This window comes from Cucurbita pepo, chromosome 15 (assembly GCF_057944985.1).
Source record: "Cucurbita pepo subsp. pepo isolate OVF chromosome 15, ASM5794498v1, whole genome shotgun sequence".
NCBI classification, from domain to species: Eukaryota; Viridiplantae; Streptophyta; class Magnoliopsida; order Cucurbitales; family Cucurbitaceae; genus Cucurbita; species Cucurbita pepo.
The window spans coordinates 2,740,531-2,753,636 of record NC_141812.1 but is presented as its reverse complement, the minus strand read 5'-3'; the positions used below and the strand labels follow the sequence as shown (position 1 = coordinate 2,753,636).

Here is a 13,106-nt window from a genome sequence, read left to right as displayed (position 1 = left end):
GCTTTCATTCTTTATATTTGAAAATATAACTTTGGTTTTGTACTTGAGACAAAAATTACTTGAGTCGATAACATTGTGTGCATAAATTATTTTAGTATTATTTAGAAAATAGTGGAATAGATATTAAACATAACTTAAAAGAGTTTAAAGCATACCTACCTATTTTATTCTCATTCTTCACAAATTGTACAAATTGAGTGTAAGTGTTGATTTGTTCAAATAAGATTAAAAATAAAAGTCACTTCTTTATTTATTTAAAGAGTAAGTACAACAAGAGCTCTCATTTGAACAATAAGCAATATTGTAACCCTTCCCCATCTTTGTTATATATTTTATTATGAATACATGAGGGAGAAAATTATTTATGTGGGGCTCTTTTTTATTTCTTCATGATATTATTAATATATGTATATTGTACCGCTAAACGTGTTTTTTAGGGTGCATATCCCTCGTGTTTACTTCCACCGTATCCCCCGTAGTTTCCTCCACTGTATTCCTCGTGTTTACCTTTGCCGTATTTCTCATGCTTACCTTGGTCGTATCCCCCATAGTTTCTTCCATCGTATCCATCGTATTTATCATTGTCGTATTCCTCGTGTTTACTTCCACTGTATCCCCCATACTTTCCTCCATCGTATCCCTCGTGTTTATCTTTGTCGTATTCATCGTGTTTACCTCCACTGTATTCCCCATACTTTCCTCCATCGTATCCATCGTGTTTATCTTTGTCGTATTCCTCGTGTTTACCTCCGCTGTATCCCCCATAGTTTTCTCCATCGTATCCCTCGTGTTTATCTTTGTCGTATTCCTCGTGTTTACTTCCACTGTATCCCCCATACTTTCCTCCATCGTATCCCTCGTATTTATCTTTGTCATATTCCTCGTGTTTACTTCCACTGTATCCCCCATACTTTCCTCCATCGTATCCCTCGTGTTTATCTTTGTCGTATTCCTCGTGTTTACCTCCGCTGTACCCCCCATACTTTCCTCCATCGTATCCATCGTGTTTATCTTTGTCGTATTCCTCGTGATTACCTCCGCTGTATCCCCCATACTTTCCTCCATCGTATCCATCGTGTTTATCTTTGTCGTATTCATCGTGTTTACCTCCGCTGTATCCCCCATACTTTCCTCCATCGTATCCCTCGTGTTTATCTTTGTCGTATTCCTCATGTTTACCTCCACTGTATCCCCCATACTTTCCTCCATCGTATCCCTCGTGTTTATCTTTGTTGTATTCCTCGTGTTTACCTCCGCTGTATCCCCCATACTTTCCTCCATCGTATCCATCGTGTTTATCTTTGTCGTATTCCTCGTGTTTACCTCCACTGTATCCCCCATAGTTCCCTCCATCATATCCCTCGTGTTTATCTTTGTCGTATTCCTCGTGTTTACTGAAGCCGTATCCCCCATAGTTTCCTCCATCGTATCCCTCGTGTTTATCTTTGTCGTATTCCTCGTGTTTACCTCCGCTGTATCGCCCATACTTTCCTCCATCGTATCCATCGTGTTTATCTTTGTCGTATTCCTCGTGTTTACCTCCGCTATATACCCCATAGTTTCCTCCATCGTATCCCTCGTGTTTATCTTTGTTGTATTCCTCGTGTTTACTGAAGCCGTATCCCCCATAGTTTCCTCCATCGTATCCCTCGTGTTTATCTTTTTCGTATTCCTCGTGCTTACCTCCTCCGTATCCCCCATAGTTCCCTCCATTGTATCCCTCGTGTTTATCTTTGCCGTATTCCTCGTGTTTACCTCCGTCGTATGCCTCATGCTTGCCTCCGCCGTATCCCCCGTAGTTTCCTCCTTCATATCCCTCATGTTTACCTTTGTCGTATTCCTCGTGTTTACCTCTATCATATTCATCATGCTTACCTCCACCATATCCCCCATAGTTTCCTCCATCGTACCCCTCGTGTTTACCTCTGCCGTATTCCTCATGCTTACCTCCGTCATATCCCCTATAGTTTCCTCCATCGTATCCCTCGTGTTTATCTTTGTCGTATTCCTCGTGTTTACTGAAGCCGTATCCCCCATAGTTTCCTCCATCGTATCCCTTGTGTTTACATCCGCCGTATTCCTCGTGTTTACCTCCGTCGTATCCTCCATAATTTTCTCCATCGTATCCTTCGTGTCTACCTCCGCTGTATCCCCCGTAGTTTCCACCATCATATCTCTCATGTTTTCCCCCGTCATATCCCCCGTAGTTTCCTCCATTATATTCCCCGTATTTTCCTCCATATGAACCATCTTTTCCATATCCATTGCCATAATTTTCAACACCATATTCTCCTACAGAAGCATAGCTACTATAACCATGACCACTTGAAGAACCATATCCTTCATTAGAACTTGACAATCGTCTCGCTGCAGAACAAATTCCTATTCCAAACAACAGAAAGAACACAAGAGAAGAAAGTTTATGAGAAGCCATTTGCATATGTATGTGAATGCTTTAAGTGAAGAGGTATATATATAAGGAGAGCATGGGGTCTAAAAACCGCTACTTCACTCTACACGCAAAAGGCAGAAAAAGGGTTTGACCCAAAATCTACGTTTAGGGCTACCAATCTTATACACATGATTTTGCACCTCACCTTCTCCGTAGCTCTCATTGTGATATTCTAAGTTATATGAACAATACCAAATTTCTTTTCTGAACTATTTTCTTCAAATCAAAGCATAATTTAGTCATTCAAATCTGCATGCATCTACCCATTTGCTTCATATTTCTGATTTTTATTTCTTTTTACCCATTTTAGTTAATCAATCATCCCAAGTTATATTATTCGTATGTATATATCAATGTCTAATTTAACATTTTTTGTGTTGATATGTCAATGTCTATGCTAAGTCTTTTAAAACACTCAATAATCCTTTAAACTCAATCTTTTTTTTTTTTTCTTTTTTTTTTTTTTCTTTTTTTTTTCTTTTTTTTTTTTTTTTTTTGAGATGATGTTGGGTTAATAATTTTTTTTTACTAAAAAAAATATATATATATAAACAATATTTTTGGTTCTTTAAAAAAAAATATAATGTGGTACTTTAATGCCATAACCAAAATGTTCTTATACCTAATTCTTGTAGTTGAAAGGGAAGTAAGATCAATGGCACTCACACACCCACAAATAGAAATTAAACAAACACAAGTTTCTCATTGTAAGCTTGCTTAGTTGTTCTTGGAAATCATATTTTTCAAGCACTGTGATTATCTCCATCCATTCGGATTTTGTTGGCATTGGTTTCTCAATTTAATCTTGAGCTTGCACAACTCAATATAAAAACTGCTTTCTTGCATGGAGATTTGGAAGAGGATATATATATGGCACTACAAGTTTGTTTCCGAGGAGTTGAGCAACAACATTTGGTACGTAGATTAAAAAAATCTATGTATAGGCTGAAACAAAGAGTATATGGTCGTCACTGAACCTTTTAAAGAAGTTATTTGGATGCGTAGTTTAGTTAATGACTTTGATAATGCGTAGATGTGTTTTCTGATAGTTAGAGTGCTATTTGTTTGTCGAAGAATCAAGTCCATCATGGTCGTACCAAGCATATTACAATCTTACTGATATGTTGACAATGGTGATTACTCGTGAAAAGTTTTGGCATTTCTTGGATCTGATCAATGTTGGAGGAAAAAGTAGCTTGTTGACTTGGTGGCAACCAAACCGATTATCTGCTTGGAGATCTTCTGACAAGGTGTAAGTTGTCATGAAGATGTATTTGTTGAGGATTATTGGGAGTGAGTCTCATATTGGTTAATTTAGTGGAAGATCATGGGTTTATAAGTGAGGAATACTATCTCCATTGTATGAGGCCTTTTGGGGAAGCCCAAATCAAAGCCATGAGAGCTTATGCTCAAAGTGGACAATATCATACCATTGTGGAGAGTCGTGATTCCTAACATGGTATCAGAGCCATGCCCTAAACTTAACCATGTCAATAAAATCCTCAAATATTAACTTAACCAAGTCAATAAAAAGTGACTAAAGTGTCGAACAAAGGGTGTATTTTGTTCGAGGGCTCCAGAGAAAGGAGTCGAGTGCGATTGATCCTGCTTCCACTTCCGCTACAATAATCGGATATCAGAATATTTTGATTGTGGCACTTGATAACTCAATATATGTGTTGGATTTGTGTCATTGATAAAAAGTTAAGAAAGTGAAGTTATTTACTAGGAAATATAAGTTCTTATTTAAGTAAGAGAACAATTTTCTTTTCTTGTTTCTTCAATTCATTATTTATTGCGAGAGTCCTGAGGTAAAGAATGACATTACAATCTCAATAACCGCCGTTAAAATATTCAAGTGACCCCATAATTTAAATATTAACCCACATTATTCAACAAACATGAGAATCAAAACATATAAGTGTCATGATGCGACCGTGGAAGATTGTGCATCGTCTAACACACTAAGAAAGATGCCCATTTGGTTGGATTTGTCCACGATCGAAACATAACGATACAAATAAATGAAGCACAAACAACAACTTGAGGGGAAAGATCTTTTGAACTGAAAAATCTTAAGTATTTATGTTTTTCAATTCTTTTTATTGTTGAGAATAGATAAATATATGATAGATCATTTACAAGCGAGAAAGCACTACCAAGTTTCCTAAACTTTCTTCTCAAGTTAAAAACTACTGACAATCTTAGTAATTAAATCACTAAATAGTCTACAATTTGACAACTATTAACAATTGTCTTAAAGTTGCTCCATAAGTTATAATTTCTTCTACTAAGTCAAGTTTATTGGCTAACACATTCAAGCCAAGTTTAGACATGTATAAGATGGAGGCAACCAATAGACAAGAGTTTGGGCATGCGGCTCTGAAATTATGGTTGTCTAAATGGAATACGAATGCTCGCCAAATTTGGTATCAATCCAATACGGGAAGAATACTCGACAAGACCGTATGACTATTCACCAAAATCATATCTAGTACTGTTAGCCAAAAAAATGACTCATAATGTACCTTAGGCCGAGTCATGGTATCAGCTCTTCACCGCCCATCGACCCTGAATTTATGTTAACAGTACTAATAGAATCATTGAAAAAATTGCGATCAATTATGGTGAAAAATTGTTTACCAAATTTGGAGATGTGGTATGATTGAACTTGTCAATCGGTTCAATTGAATTGGTTCTCAACAGTTCACTTGGACTCCATGTTCATTTTTTAGGACCCATTTGAGAAATTTAGAAATTTTTGAAGAAGAAAAGTGCAAATTTTGCTAAGGAACCTAGCTATTTGAAACTTCTTTTAAAGCTCTTGCTTATAAGATTGAACTATTTAAGATTTACTTATAAATTTTAAGGGTAAATTAGGATGGAATTGATCGAAATCAATTTTAACATCATGAGGGATGAAAGTATGTATTTATGTCCAACCTTATTGAATTACCAAATACCATGTGAAATTAAGAAAATTATGAACATGATCTATGGTTTAGTTATGCAATTTACTGTGTCTTGTCTATCATTTATGCTTGTAAAATTGTATGATTATGTTACTATTTGAGGATCGTTAGGTATTCACCAACTAATTCTAGGTTGTGAACTAGTCGACCTAAGGGCAAGGATCCAAATAGCATTTAAGTAGTAGGTAATAATGTAAGGTCACACCGCTTTATGATTATACAATATAGAGACTATTAAAAGGTGGTTAGAAATCACTTAATAGTGAATATTTTGACCTGATGCCAAAGATCTTCAACTGTTTGGTATGGACAAGGTTATGCTCTAAATGTATATATTTTTTCATGTCATAGGATACTGTATGTCGAAACGATTAGGGGATCTCCATCCATTACTTATCCATGAACTTGTTGAGTTGAGCACAAAGGTTCACATGGATATATATAGTTGGCGGGTTCAAGAGTCTCCTCATTTTATGATTACGACATTAATGTGGCCTATTAGAACCTTGCAGAAGAACAAGACGTTTAGATCTAAATTATCCAAGAACCTCAAAAAATGATAAGGAATCAATTCAAGAGAAAATTTTGAAATAGATATTTTGATGATCAAGATTAGAAATGAAGAAAACTCGTTTCTGAACTCATGATTCGAATCATTTCACAAAAGATTTGATAACACCAGTTAAATGACTGTAACATGTAAGTTCTAAAACAGAAGAATTTGCAAAATAAAAGAACTTCGGGACTAAGAAAGCTAAAAAGAAACTCTATTTATTTCAATTTAAAATTAGATGTCTTCCATGAAATGAAAAGAAAAAAAAAACTTTATTATAGGCTTTGATAACCTTATATTAGTTAAATACACCATTAACTAATAAAAAAAGAAATATGGTAACGTGGATGAATTACAATATACAATATTACCGTAAGCTCTAAATTAAAATGACTAATTAATAATGAAATATAGTAATTTATGTGTGTTATAATAACTTTTAACACTCATATTAAAACTAGCTTAAGTGATTAATAAAAATTGAAATACAATTAAATTAATGTAATACAAGTTTCATAAAGTCAACTGTGAGTATCTTATGCAAGTTAAAATGCATTTTATGTATCTTCCTTTTGAAGCTCAACTTTATGCAACATATAAGGAAGAACTCAATCATATTCGAGAACTTCTTTTGATGAGTTCACCATAACTTGAATAAAAGTGTAAAAGTGATTAAAGCTCATTGTAGCTTCTTGACTCTTGACCTTATAATTAGATCTTGAGATATGACATTTCCTTAACCATAGTTCATATCAAAATGGTAATGAATTAACTAGATTATCGATAACCATAATGAGATAGATGACCTTAAATGAGCTATAGGATTAGAACCAACGAGTTAAATGAGCTATATGAAAAATGGCCACGAGGCTAAATAGTTAGGAAAGACATCACATTTCTATGGGAATGGTGGTTGGGAATGGTCAGACTACACTGAAAAAATACTGCCTCAACTTTATGTGGAATGGTGGTCGGGACAAAGAAACACCTCATCTCATTCGTTGGCAAAAGGCCATCGATTTTGAAAGTTTCTTCGATCGTTTATCCTTAATGGCTCTCTCTCGGATTAAATTCTCCCAAATAGTTATAGTCTAACAACACTCATAATCACTTGAAACGTTTTAAGCAACTGGTTCTGCTTCGTAAAGCTGTAATAATTCATGGAGTACAAGCAGGGATAGCAAAGCTGTAAACATATGAATCATATATATATATATACCGCAGAAGGTATATATAGTCTAACAACACTCATAACCACTTGAAACGTTTTAAGCAACTAGTTCTGCATCGTAAAGCTGTAATAATTCATAGATTCGAAGCAGGGATACAAAATTTAAATCTAGCAAAGCCATAAACATATGAATCATATATATACCGTAGAAGGTGGCGTCCACTCTCTAAAATCCTTCTATCAACTCCTTCAGAAACGTAAGATGGAGCGACATAAAATGGCAATGAGCTAACAACATGCCTATGATGATGCTGATGGTAATATCGTGACTCGAACAAAGAAAAATTGCAATCAGATCAAAAAAAATTAAAGATGACTAGAAACAACCAAGCGAACGAAGCTATTGGGATTAAATTCAAATTGAAGATGGAACACGGATCGGCCGAGGAGTACCTGAGTAGAATTGAAGCTTGAGATTTCTTTGAGTCCCCGGAACCTAAAAGCCATATTCGTTGCAAAAGAAGAAGGGAATGACATCAAGTCGACGGGAAGCTCATAGCCTGAGAGAAGGAAGCGGCAGTAGAATTGGCTTCGACGGCAACCGGGTTTATTGTTTGCTGATCTAAAGGGTTTTAGCGGGTTTTCGTCTGATTTGAGAGAAGGAAGAGTAAATAGAAAAGTTGTCTCTTGAAAATATTCAAACAATGGGTTTTGGTTTTTAGTAGGGGTGTACATGGTCCAAGAGATTTTTTTGACCCAACCCTCCTTGGTTGGATTGGTAATCCAACCCGACCCAAAAATTTTCACAACCCAACCCTCTATTTTTGGGTTGGGTTCGGTTGGGTTCTACTATTACTAACTTTTTTTTTTTAAGTTTCTTTCAATTATTTTATTTATTCACAATTCATAATTATTCGATATAATGTTAGATAAAAAAAAATATTAAAAGTTCACAAATAAGCACAAATCAATTTATAATTATTAAAAAAAAAAAATTCATAAACAATAAAAAAAAAAACAGTAACATCTCAAATTATTTAACAAAAATTAGTTAATTTAACCGTAAGTAAAATACAATGATAGATTATGAAATTAAAAAATGATAGAAATTAATAATTTAAATAAACTATTCAAAAAGAAAAGGTAAGGATAGATTATAAAATTCAAAAGAAACCATATATATATATATATATATAATAAAAATACCTTCAAAATCATATTAAATAACCTATCATAAATTATATTTTTAAATTAAAATAAAACTTATAAAATGTGATTGGTTAGTTTATTTCGATTAAAGACAATTATTTAAAAATAGTATAAAATGAATAAATATATATTTGTTAATTTATTTACATTACAAACCACATGTATACATAAAAAATATAAATACCTCCAAAATCATATTAAATAACCTTTCATAAATCATATTTTTAAATTAAAATTAAACTTATAAAACGTGATTTGTTAGTTTATTATTATCGTTGGTTTATTTCTATTATAAACAATGTATTTAAAAATAGTATAAAATGAATAAATAGATGTTTGTTAATTTATTTACGTTACAAACAATATGTTTAAAAACAAAATAGAGTGTTGTGATATAAAAAATAAAAATACCTCTAGATTAAATTAAGATAAAACCGTGATTTGTTAGTTTATTATTATTCCTATTGAAATATTGAGATAATTTTTTTTGTTAATCGAGTAAAAATAATATGAAATATTGAAGTAATTTTTTATGTTTAGAATAGAATTTTATAATATATAAGAGAAACTAAATAAAATAATAATATATAAAAGAAACTAAATAAATAATAGGTTTAAAATTAAAATAATTTTATAATATATAAAAGAAACTAAATAAAATAATATAATATATAAAAGAAACTAAATAAACCATATGTTTAAAAACAAAATAAAGTGTTGAGATATAAAAAATAAAAATACTAACTAATCTATCATAAATCATATTTTTAAATTAAAATAAAATTTATAAAGTGTGATTGGTTAGTTTATTACATGAAATATGAAATACGGAGGATTTTTTTTTTTTTTTGTTAATTTATTTACTTTACCCATCAAAATAATATGAAATATTGAAGTAATTTTTCATATCTAGAATAGAATTTTATAATATATAAAAGAAACTAAATAAAATAATATAAATATAAATTTAGAATATAATTTTATAATATATAAAAGAAACTAAATAAAATAATGTAAATATAAATGAAACTAAAAATAGAATAGAATTTTATAAAATAATGTAAATATAAATGAAACTAAAAATAAAATAGAATTTTATAATATATAAAAGAAACTAAATAAAATAATATAAATATAAATTTAGAATATAATTTTATAGTATATAAAAGAAACTAAATAAAATAATGTAAATATAAATGAAACTAAAAATAATAAAGTAGAAACAAAATAATAAAAAGATAAAATCGACTTGGGTCGAACGTGAGCGAATATTTTAAAAAACACAAATTGCCACTCCAATAGATCTTAACATACGATTGAATTCTCAATGTTATTTATAAGTTTATTCGCTTTCGGGTCTAACCCGAGTTTTTTATCATATGAACCGAAAACTGAACCGAGACACTCCGAGTCCAGAAAAACAACCCAACCCAACCCCTATAATTCGGGTTGGGTTGGTCCGGGTTGTCGGGTTAGATGTACACCCCTAGTTTTTACTAAAGAAAGCTCATTTATTATTTAGATAAATAAATTATTTGTAGTCTTAAATAAATTTTAAATAAATAAAGGTTATATTCATGTATATATTGTATGACCTTATACAAATAAATTATTTTTAAATTAAATAAATTATTTTTCAATATATATATTCGAAAAAGAAGATTTAAATTGAAGGAAAAAAAAATAATCGTTAAATAAATATGAATTTTAAATAAATAAAAGTTATATACGTATGCATATTGTATGACCTTATACAAATAAATTATTTTTAAATTGAATAAATTATTTTAAATAAATTATTTTTCAAGATATATATTCAAAAACTAAGATTTAAATCGAAGAAGAAAAAAATTAATCGTTAAATAAATATGAATTTTAAATAAATAAAAGTTATATACGTATGCATATCGTATGACCTTATACAAATAAATTATTTTTAAATTGAATAAATTATTTTAAATAAATTATTTTTCAATATATATATTCAAAAACTAAGATTTAAATCGAAAAAGAAAAAAATTAATCGTTAAATAAATATGAATTTTAAATAAATAAAAGTTATATATACGGTACATATTGTATGACCTTATACAACTAAATTATTTTTAAATTGAATAAATTATTTAAAATAAATTATTTAAAATAAGAGTTAACTAAATTATTTTTCAATATATATATTCGAGAAGTAAGATTTAAATTGAAGAAAAAAAATTAATCGTTAAATAAATATGAATTTTAAATAAATAAAAGTTATATACGGGTACAAATAAATTATTTTTAAATCAAATAAATTATTTAAAATAAAAGTTACATTTATTTTAAATAAATTATTTTTCAATATATATATTCGAAAGGTAAGATTTAAATTGAAGAAAAAAAATAGTCGTTAAATAAATATATATACGATTTTGTACAAATAAATTATTTTTAAATTGAATAACTTATTTAAAATAAAAGTTACATTTATTTTAAATAAATTATTTTTCAATATATATATTCGAAAAGTAAGATTTAAATAGGAAAAAAAAATTAATCATTAAATAAATATGAATTTATATACATTATATACGTGTACCTATTATATGATCTTATACAAGTTGACACATATTTAGCACCCTCCTCATCTACCCTCTACAAAGAAGAAGCAGTTTTTAAATTTAATGTGTTAAATACGACCCTCGGTTAACTTGTATGGATCTACAATTACAACTGGTGGTCTATAACTTGAATGGGACATGGTAATCCATATAGAAAGGCCTTCGTATATCTTTGGTTCAACGTTGAGAATTACCTTCATCTTAGCATAAACGGATGCGGTGAGAAGACTGTCAGACCCAGCAAAGTGGGCAGTACCAATGCGATTAACTTGGAGCAGTTTTTTTAAGCCTATGTTGCCATTGAGTAAGTAGTTAGAGTATCGAGCCATATATTTGAGGTCAGTGACTGTTCCTAATAGATGTGTAGCAGTGGTGGCGAAGATAGACATAGACGTAGGCATGCACATTATGTTGGTAATGTTTGAGGTCGGTGACTGTTCCTAATAGATGTGTAGCAGTGGTGGCGAAGATAGACATAGACGTAGGCATGCACATTATATTGGTAATCTTCATTAAATAGGCGATGTCATACCATCCATGAAATGTCACCCATCTCTGTATTCTCCCACTAGGGCTACGAATGATAGGGTTAAATTGTCTACCAAATTCATGGAGAGAAATTCCATAGCTTCTTAGTATATTGAAATCAAATTCCTTATTTTTTAGAAATGAATCAGGTGGTGAGTAAACACCTTTCATATTACTAATTTTATCAAAATCTTGAAAGTTAAACTCCCAAATCATCCCTATCTTTCCATTCTCATTTGTAAGTGTGAGTTGTAAGGGAGGATGCTCAGTCTTCAATTGAAGGCATTATCTTTCCATTCTCATTTGTAAGTGTGAGTCGTAACGGGAGGATGCTCAGTATTCAATTGAAGGCATTCATAGAATTCTTCCTCTCAAACGCCCTTGAGAGTCCATTTTAAAAATCCTAAAAAAAATACATCAAAAAAGTCAGTAAAATAAAACTAAAAAATCACTATTTCTCACCACCAACTTAAAATTTAATTTTTACCTGGAAACTCAGGATCCATAGCCACAATTGGGTATTCTGATAGGTAGTGCTTCATAATTTCTGTCTCCTCCAATCAATTGTGACACCAAACATCTCTCCTACTGCCTCTAGCAATTTCTTGTTACAAGAACTATTTGTTTTGATTATTACGAGAACTATTTGTTTTGATTATTGATTATTTGTTGGGAAAATTTCTTAAGGAAGTAAGATGAGTAGGAAACTGATGAGGGTGAGACTATTTATTATAATAAAAATTACTCCCAAACTAAAGAAGAAAAGGGAGTAAGATTATCTAGATGAAAATATAAATGAAAATATATATGTATACAAATTTAAAAAGGAAATCTATTACCATTTTTTTTTTTTTTTATCTATTACAATTTTTTTTTTAATTAATAATAAAATAACACTAAAAACTAAAATTTTTTATTGAAAATAAATGATAAAAGGATAGAATAGCACCAAAAAAATCAAATTTAAATGGAATCGAAAATAAAGGATAAAAGTATAATAAAAATTTTAAAAAAATTTAATTAAAAAAAATTAAAAGTATTGAAGACTACGTTGTAATATTGAATTTGAATTATTAGAAATTAAGTTGAATATTATGTTATGAAACAGGATTTGATTTGTTATTATGTTTAAAGTTTTTTTTTTTTTTTAATAAATGTGGTTGAATAAAAAAAAAATTTTGATTTTTGAAATAGGATGGTATAGTTTATGGGTGTAAAATTGACGTGTATAGATTAGTTTAAATCTCTTCACCTTATATCTACAAATATTTTATAGGTCTAAAATTAACGTTAGTTTAAATCTCTTCACCTTATGTCTACAAACATTTTTATAGGGTCGCTCCTCAACTTTTAAATATACAATATATTTTTTATTTATTAATTACAAGTTGATGAGTTCCCGAACTTTTGAACTTCTGTCAACCTAGTCTGAAAATTTTGTACTAATAGATGATCAAACTTTAAAAATATCTAATATATCTCTAAACTTTTAATTCAAATCCATAACATAGTCAAAATTAAATAATGAAATAATAATAGATCGTATAATAGCTTTACGACCAATACAATAAGATTCTCAAAAGGTATATACACACGATCGTCAACAGAAACCTAAGTCAATTGA

General features: G+C 30.2%; 2 protein-coding genes across 2 annotated transcripts; both read right to left on the bottom strand.

Annotated features, from left to right (window-relative positions):
* Positions 1-225: 225 nt before the first annotated feature.
* LOC111811495 (uncharacterized) lies at positions 226-2,462 on the bottom strand. The gene has a single exon (XM_087118291.1). The coding sequence runs from the start codon at positions 2,438-2,440 to the stop codon at positions 434-436; it is 2,007 nt and encodes a 668-aa protein (XP_086974417.1). The 5' UTR covers positions 2,441-2,462; the 3' UTR covers positions 226-433.
* Positions 2,463-11,022: 8,560 nt separating this feature from the next.
* Positions 11,023-11,698, bottom strand: LOC147789168 (putative CCR4-associated factor 1 homolog 5). The gene is made up of 2 exons (XM_087118241.1): positions 11,462-11,698; positions 11,023-11,373 (listed from the first exon to the last, which is right to left on the bottom strand). Exons 1-2 carry the CDS (start codon positions 11,696-11,698, stop codon positions 11,023-11,025), a joined length of 588 nt encoding a protein of 195 aa, XP_086974367.1.
* Between the last annotated feature and the right edge of the window lie 1,408 nt (positions 11,699-13,106).